The sequence below is a fragment of the Mesoplodon bidens genome, assembly GCF_964165515.1.
Source record: "Mesoplodon bidens genome assembly, chromosome: 8".
NCBI lineage: Eukaryota > Metazoa > Chordata > Mammalia > Artiodactyla > Ziphiidae > Mesoplodon > Mesoplodon bidens.
The window spans coordinates 111,401,018-111,413,348 of record NC_138165.1 but is presented as its reverse complement, the minus strand read 5'-3'; the positions used below and the strand labels follow the sequence as shown (position 1 = coordinate 111,413,348).

Genomic DNA, 12,331 nt, shown 5'->3' with positions numbered 1-12,331 from the left:
CTGATAATTACATAAACATAGGTGGGGTTCTAGAAGGACATTCATTCAAGTTATGAGCAGGGGGATTGCCAGTGCTTTTCATTTTCTTCTTCATATTTTTCTGCATTTTTAAGGTTTTTTACTTTGGCTCTGTACCATATTATTTTTATAATCTGAATAAAGTTTTGTTCATTGTGATAAATATTTAATCAGTAAATACTAAACCCAAACTATAATATTAACACAATTAAATTTACTATTTAAAGTAAAAGGACTTTATACATTAGAAAAGAGTAAAATCAGAATTTGATTATTGGAAATACAGTTTACACTCAGGAAGAAATTCTGAAATGTATTCTTTTGAAACATATTTTCATAAAATATGAAAATTAAATCTTAACTTGGTGTAGTTATGTTTCCTTAAGTTACTTTCACTAATTTGTAAAACATAAATCTGAGAGTACATGTTAATAACTATACACACGTACACAATTTACACCAAACAGATTTACTTAAGGCGATTCCTTACCTGCATCACTAGGAGAATCACCTAAAAAAAAAAAAAAGTGCATCAGAAAATCAACTTCTGTGTTAGGAGACCTCAGTATATTAAATGAGCAGAACAGGATTGGAGAGAAATACATAATTACTAATTCTGGAAGTCTACTGGGGAAACATGGTCATGTCCTCAGAGCCTTTTCTCTAGATTCCTACTGCCACTGCTTTCTTTTCAAAGAGAGAAAGACAAAGAACAAACAAAACTATGAATCAGAACATGTTATTACATGGAAACAGGAAGCAGCGATGAGAAGAAAGTGTATCCATCAAAGAGATGAATGAAAGAAACAGAAGAGGGAGATGGTGACAGAGCCTCGAAGCCACGGATGGACGGACTCCATGTGTCGGGGACGAGCCAGCGGTGAACTGGCGAACACACCTGGGGGCAGTTTCAAGGCTCTGGATGGAAGCAAACAAGAGTCCATCTTGCATAACTCAGCAGCGAGTGTTTCTCCATCGGCTCCTAAATAAGGAGAAAGTGTCTCTGCCCCACACGGGCCTGCCTTGGCACTCTTCCCCCAGGACCCTTTCTCTTCAAGTGCCGCTTTATGGGGACAAACGTGACCGACGCAGCCACAGTCAACGAATGAAGCATTGCAGGGGTGGGTGGACCCAGGAAGGTCTCTGTGTTACACTCCTAAAATGCATAAATGCGTGTGCAGAAGACCCAAAACTCCCTGGATTCAGGTGAGGGCCTGGACAGACGCCCCCCGGGGATGGGCCCAGCTTACCCCCAGGACACACAGACGCGACAGACAAGCGCCCCTCAGACCCTGGAGCTGTGCACCGGCGGGGGGACCTCGAGCGCTTTGAGTGGCCTGTGGACGCCGTGGTCAGAGCCACAGAAACACTGCCCCAAAGAGGGCGGCTTTAGGGGTGGGGGGGCCCCCGCTTAGGGCATCGGGGGGACCCGGGAGCCCTCCAGGACCCCATCTGCGTGAGACACAGAGACTCCCGGAGGTCCCGCCCCACAGAGGGACAAGGCGAGGACAGGCCTGGGGAGCGTGGCTCCAGACAGAGCCTCTGGAAGACGGGGTGACGGGGGCTGCCCGGCAAGACGCGCAGCGGCCGCAGCCGCCCTCCTCGCTACCCTGTTGCCTGGTGCGCGGGAAAGAGACCAGCGTGAGAGCCGCTGGGCCCCCGGGGCCCCCGGGGCCCCGACGTCATACCCTCAGACTCTCTTCAAAGCCCATGCCCTCGGCGTCGCTGGGGACAGGCCGTGGGTCCCGGAAAGGTGGCTGAGTCACGAGCTGATGCCCAGGTGGTGAGGGCACGCGGCAGCCCCGCCCACAGATCGGCCCGGCCCCTGGGCGCCCCGTCCTCGCGGATGCCCAGGTCCTCTGCGGCTCCACCTCCTCCCCAGATCCCAGGCCGAGGCGGCCCCCACGTGCAGGCGTTGTCCCCCTAGTCCCTCGTCCTAGGTGAGCGCACCCTCACAGCCGGCCGCGCCCCCCTCTGAGCTCGGGAGCCTGCCCTCAGGTGTCTGTGCGCTGCGAGACTCTGCCGCTCCCCCCTCCCCGCCACTCCACAGCCCAGGCCGCTCTCGCCTTGGACCGCGCGCTGCGCTGCCCACATAGAGGCCATCTGACTAGGGCTCAGCCAGCCACGCATCGTAAAAATGCCATCGGCTTCCTGCTGCAAAGCTCCCTGCTCTCACCGCTGCCCCTGCCCAAAGGCTCTCCCTGACCCTCCCCCAGAGAGTGCAGAGTCCCTCCCCCCAGACCACCCCCAGCACCCCTTAGGGCACCTACTGGCTTCTGCCCACTCATGCACTCACTGCCTTAGGGCCTAGCACACAGTAGGCCTTCAACCAACATTTTCTACTGGAACAAACTGACAAACGTCGGCCTTCACCTGGCCGTGCCCCTGCTGTCCCGGTCCCAACACCCTGCACCAGGCCCAGCAGTGGGGCACGCACAACTCACGTGCCAGGGGGCACGTGCACCCTTCCATGCTCGAAGGAGCTCCAGGGCCTTAAAAAGCAAATGCTGAACGTGGACTTTACCACGACTTTTTTTTTTTTTTTTTTACTGCTGAGAAAAATTATGCCAAAAGCAGAACCCCACCGAGGTAGGACTTAAGACACTCAGAGAACATCACAGACAGAAAAGTCACAGTCGTGACAGCGCTCTGAGCTGCTTAAAAGTCCTCTTTGGACCTGAAACCTGGGGGATGCAGCTCGGCCTCTGGGACCCCCAGCAGCAACTGAGGCTTGTTCCTGTCATCCCGACACCCCGGGCTTTCCCACAGTATCTCAGAAGGAACACTGGGGACACAGGAGAGTCTGCTGCCATCAGGCAGTGACTAGAAGACGCTTTCTAGTTTCTGCCACGTTCAGTCCTGATGGTGTGGAGAACGAGGGACTGGACTCTCTGGGGGTGTCAAAGACTCAGGGAACCTGTGGTTGCAGCCATGGCCTTGGGCTGAGAGGCGTCCACACAAGCAGCGCCACATCTGGGGTGCTGGGTCTCCCTCACGGGACAGGAGTGGTTGACAAGGGGCCCCCTTCTCACCTTTCTGCTTTACTGCTGGTTCTGGCTCAGCACTTTCTCGCTGCAGACTAGATGAATTAGCATCTGAAACACTAGCTGAGTTAGTATTAGCTTCCTTTGTTCCTGATGTAAGACAGTTAAATGGGTTATTAAGACGGAACTGGTCATCAGCGGCACCTTACTTATCTATGCTTCCCCCACCGCAAGCTTCCCAAGGATGACCCAGGGCAACTTCTAGAAAACGCACCTAGAACACTCCTCCCGGGCCTGGCTCTGGGATCAGGAGAGCGCGAAGGGACACCCAGACGTGAGCAGACCCTGCCCACGTGGCCCAGGCAGAGGCCTGGGCTCCCACAGCCAAAGCACCCTGGCCCCCCATTTCCAGAACCACCGGACACTACCAGTCTCCCCTCATTTCCCCACGACAGCCAGGCCTGGGAGTCACAAGCTGCAAATAGGTTGCAACTTCAGGAAAGCAGGAGGAAAAGGAAAAATATTTCTGGCCTCGTGCGCAGCCCCTGACGTGTCAAAAGCTCCCATATACTTGCCTCCTGATTACAGACTCATATGCGAATGTTTATAAAAATAGAAAAAAAACACCAAATACCTGAGAAATAAAACATTTTTTCCTAGTAAAAAGAAAAGGATGGGTGCTGGGGGAACAGATTTTGAATTGTGGCAGGACCCAGGGAGGAAACCTGACCCGTTACTAACGGACCCTCACACACACTCTCTAAAATGGATCAGGAGACACAAATAAAATTAGGAAAATGTTCCCTTTCCTGAAACACGATCTTACAATTTCTTAAAAGTACTCAAAGAAATAGTTTATGTCAGAATTAAACATAAATTAGTTTATGAATTAGTGCAGAATTAGTGCAACTACATAAAATAGACAACATATAATTTTCTGAGGAAATTTTTTTTTGATCTGCAAAAACGATGCTGACTTAAACAGTCTGATTCATGTCTACAGTTAATTATTTATGATATTTCATAGGACCAACAAGAAATACCATTAAGTTCTAAAACAAACAAATCTAAAAATAAGTATAAGCTAGGCAGCTGTAGATTATCAATTTTAGAAGAAAACACCTCAATAACTTTAAGTTGTCATATGTTATTTGAAAGTATCAAATATTTTCTATATTGTACAAAACCCACCAGCACAGTAAGTAAATTACAAATGCATTACTTCTGTCCATAGCTTGAGGAGACCAGTGACACTCTGCACAATTTTATCTCCTCAAAGCTCTTTCTTTCTTTACTTTTTTGAGAGGCCTATGATGGTTGTTTTAACGTTTCCAGTGGTATTCTTAAGTAAGGTTTACTAAACCCCAAATTCACACAAACAGAAAGAACATAAAAACAGACTATCATTCACTAATAATACTACAATCGATTCTTAATCAGAGGGCAGGTTAACCAGCTTGCCTTTAAAAAAATAACGCACCCATAAGAAATTAAAATTACTATGAATTGGGAAAAAAAAATCAGTGCATTAGCACGATCTGCTGTCTGAGTTATCGGCAATTACTGAGCCCCGCAGGTAAGGACGTGGGCGGAGCGCCGCGCCCTGAGGGGGTTCTCGCCCCAATAAGATCACCTGCGCAAAGCTGGGGGCACCGGCTGGGGCCACGGTGTCTGCGCCAGTCACTCTCCCTGAAACTCACCAAGCAGCGCAGAACCCACAGCACTGCACAAGCAGCTTGCCGTTCTGCCAGGCCTCTGTGCAAAGTTCAGCTGCACGGAGGTGCTGACTACATCTGAGGGTAAATGCAAATAACCAGGGCTTAAAACGGGCGGATCTGCCTGGCCCAGTGACCAGCCTTAGCATCATATCATGGGATGCAGAGACACTAAGTGCATCCTGACAGGACATAAGGTAAAGGACACAGCATCACCTACGTAGGGGTGAGGGAGAAGCAATCTCTTCAACCAAAATCTGATCAGGCCTTTAGATCTAACAGAAATACCAGGGGGCGGGGGGGGGGGTGCCATAAGTTAAATGACACCACAAGGAAGCAATCAGACAAACACAGAGGAGGGAACGCTGTACAGGACAAGCAACCTCACCTCTCCAGAAAGTCAATGTTCTGGAACGAAAGGTGGGGTAAGGGGGGCTGTTCCACATTCAAAGAGGTTAAAGAGACAAAAAGAATAATAAAAAACATAGGGCTTCCCTGGTGGCGCAGTGGTTGAGGGTCCGCCTGCCGATGCAGGGGACACGGGTTCGTGCCCCGGTCTGGGAGGATCCCACATGCCGCGGAGCGGTTGGGCCCGTGAGCCATGGCCGTTGAGCCTGCGCGTCCGGAGCCTGTGCTCCGCAACGGGAGAGGCCACAACGGTGAGAGGCCCACGTACAGCAAAAAAAAAAAAAAAAAAAAAACATACAGTGTGTTCTGGATCCTGATTTTTAAAAAATAACATTGTTGAGACAATAAGTGCAGACTGGGTTTTAGATGCTCTTGGGGAATGACAAGTCTGTTGGGTGCAACAATAATTTTACGGCTATGTAGGAACATTTTTTTTTTTTTTGAGGTGCATGCTGAAGTATATAAATGGAGTTATTTAGAGATAAAGTATTAAAATATTTTTTAATACTCTGAAATATTTCATAAAACTATGTCACTATAGATGAAGCAAATATGTCAGAATGTTAGGACTACTGAATCTACATGAGGTACGTGGGTGCGAATCATTCTATTCTTTCTATGTATTTTTCATAATGAAACGTCTAAACAATCAAACAAAATGAAATGAGCAAACCCAAGCAAAATGAAGACATGGATGGCATAAGGTTCCGGGAAAACATAAGACGATCAAACAGCTGTAGAAGGAGCGAGTCTCCTCAGACAGCCTGCATGACGATGTGAGCAGGGAAAGAAGACGTTCATGTTTTGAGAAAGAAATGGATAAATTCCTTGTTGAATTCTTCAATCCACCTGCAAAGGCAAATGAGAACCACCAAGCCCAGCCATTCTCCCGGGACACCCCAACAGTAACACAGGCCGGCCAGGCCCTGGAGCAGTCAGCATGACCCGGCCAGGCGTTGGTTTGAAGCGCTGGCCAGGACAGGAAGGGGACTGGGAGGACAGACCCAGTGGCCTGGATCTGGAAGCCATAATCAATCTGGGAACTTAAGGAACCCTAACAACTGCTGGCAAACCCTGAATTCCGGAAGTAAAATGACTGCCAGTGCAGGACGACATCTGTGATGACAGGGACCCGGGGTGTGTGCAGTGACAGGACTCAAGGGAGGAAGGGTGTGTGGGGAGGGGGGCTCACGAGGGCCACCCAGGGACGGGGAGCGCACAGGACTCTGCTCGCGGCCACCAGGTGGCACCAGGCTTGCTTCTAATCTCCGCAAAGCACTCAGCTGAGAATCGCCTGCTGCAATGTTCTGTGCTTCTTAAACACTGAGCTTTTATTATTTTCACACATGCAGATAAAGATCTATAAAGATCCATAAAGTCTAACATATGTCTAAAGAACTGCCCTCAATTTATTTTAAATCCAGCATACCATCTCAGAACAGCGCTGACTCACCCTGACTTGGGGCTCTCGGTAAACTTTATATATAAAGTGACGGGTACTAAAGCAATGGCGCACGACACGTCTGTGACAAGCCAGCCACTTCACCATCATCATCTCATTTACCCTCAAGGCAGGTCTTCTCACACCCGTGTACCCACGAGGAGACACTGGCTCAGAGGGCACACCTGTGCGGCTCGTTCCAGGCCAGCAGGTACGCAGGTTTGGGTTTGGATGAGAGGTGTGCCCACGTGGGCCGCCCAGGGCCTGTGCAGGGCAAGCCCTCACTCAAGCTTCGCCCCGCCCACTCCCCTCTCCTACAGCACCGGGACTGCCCTGTGCTGCCCCCCACAGGACCCGCCTGTGGCTGAGAAAAGCTCCTGCAGAAATGAAATAAACCATCACAAGATGCAGCTGAATTGCTACAGGCGTGGCCACCGAGAAAAGCACTTTCATCCGTAAGAACTCATTCTGTCCCAGTTTAGGTCGTTCGGTCCTCCCACACTGCTCAGGACGCAGATAAACCACACAGAGCTGACCTACTTGGAAGAGAATAACCACAGACCATCACTGCTGAACCAGCGATGGAGCAGTCGGCTTGCAAACACGCCCCTCTTAGAAAAGCAAAAGCCAGTAAAGGGAGAACGCAAGTGCAGAAAGATGGGCTTATGGTTATTCTAGCTACAGTTACAGAATGTTAAACAACCAGACAGATCCGGGGCAAGTTCAGCCTAGAAAAATTTTATCTTTCCCTGGGGGCAAGATTTACACTATTTTCCCCCTCAAATGTCACTCAAGAATTGCCATATTTTTGAAGAATTTAGTTAAACATCACAGAAGACCACATACAGTTACAATCTTGGATCATCCCACTGAAATTCCAAATCCGTACATCTAATCACCCAGTATCAGCAGGGTGAGGATGTGCACACACGTCACACTGCCAGCCTCGAATGTAAAAGGTGTGCCACAGGGACACCTTCCCTGGGTGTTCCGAGCAAGCACTTTAAAATAGTTCTCGTGGAGCATTTTCTTAACAGAACACAGCAGAGCACGCTGGAGAACTGAAAGATAATTTCTCTAACTATCCACAACCCTTTTTAAAATTCCAGGAGTAAGATGAAGAAAGCATTCTGACTTAGATGCAAAGATGTTACACATAATAAAGCATGTAAAGGTTAACTTAAAGCTGAGTTAATCTTCTTTATCAAAAAACTTAGCAAATTAAAGCAAACAGACTATGAAGTCATTTCTGTTCTTCAGTACACTGTGGGAAAAATTAACCTGATGAACATTAAAGTGGTTAGAAAAATAAAGAATAATGACAACCGCACTGAGACGTAGACATTTCAGACCAAGGTGGTGAGGAATTTAAACTAAAGACTAAATTTTTCTTACCCATTTCTGAAGTTGTAGTTTCCTGATCTGGTTCATTATTTAATCCAGACACTATGGGGTCTAAACTTTTAGCTGAAACATCATCCTCCTTTCTTCCTGACATAAAATAGTGAACAACAGATTAAACTATTGCAAAGGTTTTTGCGTTTGGTTGCTTTGGTTGGGATTTACAAGGCTTTATGCCAAGGTCACCAACTAACTGTCCCATCAACTCAGCGGTTAGCGCTCAGCCTCCACGGGAGCCGTCTCGGAAGCGCTGGATAAGCCCCTGGCTTTCAGGGCGCTGGCTCTCCAACCCCCCCAACTTGCTGGCCTCTGTCTCCTCTGCCAGAGCCCTCTCCTCCTCTCCGACCCTCGAATCCTGGGCTCCACGCTCCCCGGAGGCCATTACTGCGTGAAGGCCCGCGCGCTAATCTGGGAACCCCCAAGTTCTTCATTTGAACGTCAGCTTCTCCAGCTCTGCCCCTGACCCCCAGGCCCACACACCCGCCCGCTGTCCCAATGCCTCCACCTGCTTGTTTCACAGGCATCTTGAACTTAGCGCCTCTAGAACCGATCCGCCAACCAGCTTCTCCCAAAGCCTTCCCTACTTCAATAAATGACACCACAGCGGTGCCGGACACCCCCGACCGATCCCACCTGTGGTTCCTCTCTAACAGGCGCGCTGTCGTCCCTTCCGTGAGAGCGGCCTACCCCGCTCCCCCGCCCCACCCCGATCTCCGCAGCAGTGACCTTGAGTCCCAGACCTCACGGCCTCTCACCTGGACGCCACAGCACCACCTAACTGCTCTCCGGCCTTCATTCCCACCCCTGCAGTTTTTTTTTTTTTTTTTCGGTACGCGGGCCTCTCACTGTTGTGGCCTCTCCCGTTGCGAAGCACAGGCTCCGGACGCGCAGGCTCAGCGGCCATGGCTCACGGGCCCAGCCGCTCTGCGGCATGTGGGATCTTCCCGGACCGGGGCACGAACCCTTGTCCCCTGCATTGGCAGGCAGATTCTCAACCACTGCGCCACCAGGGAAGCCCTACCCCCTGCAGTTTTAACGGGGGCGCTTCTCAAACCTAAGCCAGAGCCTGTCTCTGTCCTGCTGGGCACCCCAGGGACCTCGCTCCCACCTACTCCACCATGCCCCCAGCCTGCCCGCTCACGAGCCCCTTCTCCTGGCACCTGCCCTCTCTCTGCTCCAGTCTCACCACCCGGCTTCCAGTCACTCAAACAGGCAGACCTGTCCCCAGCTCGGGGCCTCTGGCCGTTCCTGGACACCGACAGGTCATGTGCTCTGTGACGCTAGTGGACTCTGTCCAGACAGCCCCTCCTCAGTGGCCCTCCCGGCCTACGCCCCCCCTCCACCTCTCTCGGCTTCACCTCCCTTCAAAAGGCTCATGGTTAACTAACACGAATGTATACATCCTGAGTTCTCTTTATTATCTGTCTTCTCCTTCTAGATCATACTCTCCACGAGGGCAGGTACTCCACAGACATCTGCAGAATTAAGAAAGGAAGGCTCCCATGGACGAGTTCGGCCAGTGCGGGGGTCACGGTCAGGAATCCATGCACGGCAGGGGCAGCCCCGTGGCGCAGACAAGGGGGCCCACGGGTCCCCTGCCCCTACTCCACTTGGGGCCGAGAACACTTGGGGCTCTAGCACCCGGGTCCGCGTCAATCAAACAGGGCGCATCTCCTCTGTACCACCCACAGGGCTCCATCTGTTTAATGATCAAACGGAAGCAAGGGATCAGGCAGCTAAAGGTTTCGAGGCGCAAACCCTCACTCGCAGCCTCCCTGGGGTTCACTCAGTCTTACCGAGCTGTTTCCCGGTGTGTTCCTTCTTAGCTTTACTGCAGGAAGAGTTACGTTCTTTTTCAGGGGAGAGACTATTTTCACTGGTTCTAGAATCCCTCCTTCCTAACATGAAATTGCACAATGAAAATACGTATTTAAACTTAATTTGCGATGCTGCATATTATCGAACAAATGAAATTAAAACGCACCCGCTAACTCAAAGTGCTTTGCTCTGCTAGACTCCACTAGTTAAGAAGAAGCAGGGGGCTTCCCTGGTGGCGTAGTGGTTGGGAGTCCGCCTGCCGATGCAGGGGACGCGGGTTCGTGCCCCGGGCCCGGAAGATCCCACATGCCGCGGAGCAACTAGGCCCGTGAGCCATGGCCGCTGAGCCTGCGCGTCCGGAGCCTGTGCTCTGCAATGGGAGAGGCCACAACAGTGAGAGGCCCGCATACCGCAAAAAGAAAAAAAAAAAAAAAAAAAAGAATAAGCAAAAATGATCATATTCTTATGCAGAATGTTTTTTGGATCCTATAGAGATTCTAGTATGGCCTTAAGATTCTAAGTACGTCTAACAAATGTGATGCCCTCCCTCTCTAGTAAAGGCAAGGCTTCTCTCCTCGGCGGGAACACAGAGGGCCTGTGTCTCGCACACCTCCTGGGTGCTGGACCCTTCCCCTAATGCTAAAGCGAGGCAGCACGATAGGGCGCAGTGCCAGCTTTGCTGGGCAAGGACCCGGGGTGAGGTCAGTGCCCGACTGGCAGAGGCAGGGAAGAAAGAGTTCACCAATTTGTCGACAGCTCAGTAAACCTTAATGTCATAAAGCTGGCAACTCTCTGATAACCAAATCTCTTAAAGATCAAATAAAAGGAACCCTACAGTTCAAGCTTACGGGTTAACTCAGATGCTAACATCCTGAGTTATTAAAAAAGAAAAGCAGATGATACGACCATCAGCTTAGAAAATCAAAACATCAATGGAACAATTATGGGTTAAGAGTCAATGCAAGCTAGATTTAAGATACATTTACAAAAATCAATAAAGCTTCTATATTCCAACAATGATCACTAAAAATTAATGAGGGGAAGAAAGATACCATTTCCAAAAAAACTGAAAACAAAACAAACAATCGAGCAATCCCTGACTGACAGACACACCCAAGCACCCAACACATGTCTCGGGAGAGGAGGAGACCCCTGTCTAACTTGAAAGTAGAGTTATCCAATCTTCCCAGAATAATGAAAGCCTAAGTTTCACCCAAGTCCGATTACATCCTGATCCATCTGTTTTGTGGGAGGTGGGATTCTTTGACTCATGAAGTGATTACAAAATACATCTGGAAGAACAGCAAATAAAAGGGCTTAAAACGTCTTTGAAAAGAAAAATGATAGGGAACTAGTAGTGAAACAGAAAACAGTAGGGAAAAAACAAAAACAGAAACACCAGACTCCAGACTCCAAAAGGCATGTGGGGAGATCACAGAGCAGGAGGGAAGGGAACAATTATTTAGTAAGTGACCCTGGAACACCTGATGAGTTATTATGAAAAAATAAATTCAGAGCCTCATTTTATACCATGAATTAAAATAAGAGATAACCAAAAAGATTAAATACTAAAACGTATGACAAAACACAAACCTTCATCTCTCAAATCTCTGGAAAAACTACAGAAAAAAGACTGGTAGCTACCAGTGCATAAAAATTAAATACCTAGGCAAGTCAGAAACCAAACAAAATTAGAATTTAAAAAAATGGAAAAAAAGTATAAGAAACAAATACTTATTTAAAAATCGGCAGGGGTTGGCGGTGGGATGAATTGGGAGATTGGGATTGACATACATACACTAATATGTATAAAATAGATACCTAATAAGAACCTGCTGTTAGCACAGGGAAGTCCACTTCCCTGTACAGTAGAAACCAACCCAACACTGTAAAACAACTATACCCCAATAAAAAATAAAACAATAAATACTTTAAAAAAAAATTGGCAGATGTCCTTAACATACAGGGAGCTCACGCAAATTAAGAACACTCAGACTCTGAGTGTTTTCCATCTATCAAAATCAGCAAGCCTTTCAAACAAACCCCCAGAGAAGGTGTGGGGTAGAGTGTACAGTGTCCACTGTAGCTAAAACCTCGGAATGTCCATAATGGCCCTCTGGGCCAGTAATTATACCCTGGGAACCTATCCCACAGACATCGCCCAAAAGGAAGAGAAAGTTTCTGGCACAAAGAAGTTCACTGAAGCATTTATCAATGTCAAAGAGTGGAACTTACCACCTAAGTTCAATTTCTCAGTGAAAAATTCCAACTACTACATTCTTGCCATACTTCTTTAAGTTTTACAATTTAGGAAAAGGATGACTTTTCAGGAACTACTACTGCTCATTCAAAGCAACTTCATGCTTCCACGGAAAGCCTCCGACACTGCCGGCCTCCAACTGTACTCCCCTGCATTGGACTGACATTATTTCCCTACTTATTGGTCTGTCATAAGGAGACATATCCTCGGGCAAACCCACGCCAGGCCCGTTTGCTTCAGCTTCAGCTTTTAGCATGACTGCCAGTGACATTTTCTGCTATGTTTT

At 48.8% G+C, this 12,331-nt stretch overlaps 1 protein-coding gene across 16 annotated transcripts in view; it reads right to left on the bottom strand.

Annotated features, from left to right (window-relative positions):
* The window catches only part of TRAF3IP1 (TRAF3 interacting protein 1), a 75,950-nt gene that overhangs the window by 52,309 nt on the left and 11,310 nt on the right, over positions 1-12,331 (bottom strand). For 4 of the 16 annotated variants that reach the window (XR_014016555.1, XM_081243105.1, XM_081243097.1 and 1 more), the window contains 6 exons: positions 9,764-9,865; positions 7,962-8,057; positions 4,703-4,795; positions 3,051-3,152; positions 917-1,000; positions 509-529 (listed from right to left, as the gene is read on the bottom strand). Coding sequence is in view for 15 of the 16 variants with exons in the window: in XM_081243105.1 (XP_081099231.1) it covers positions 509-529; positions 917-1,000; positions 3,051-3,152; positions 4,703-4,795; positions 7,962-8,057; positions 9,764-9,865 (498 nt within the window). In the remaining variant the exon portion in view is untranslated. The remainder of the gene's footprint in view (positions 1-508; positions 530-916; positions 1,001-3,050; positions 3,153-4,702; positions 4,796-7,961; positions 8,058-9,763; positions 9,866-12,331) is intronic. The other 12 variants (XM_081243108.1, XM_081243109.1, XM_081243106.1 and 9 more) reach the window with 12 other exon arrangements.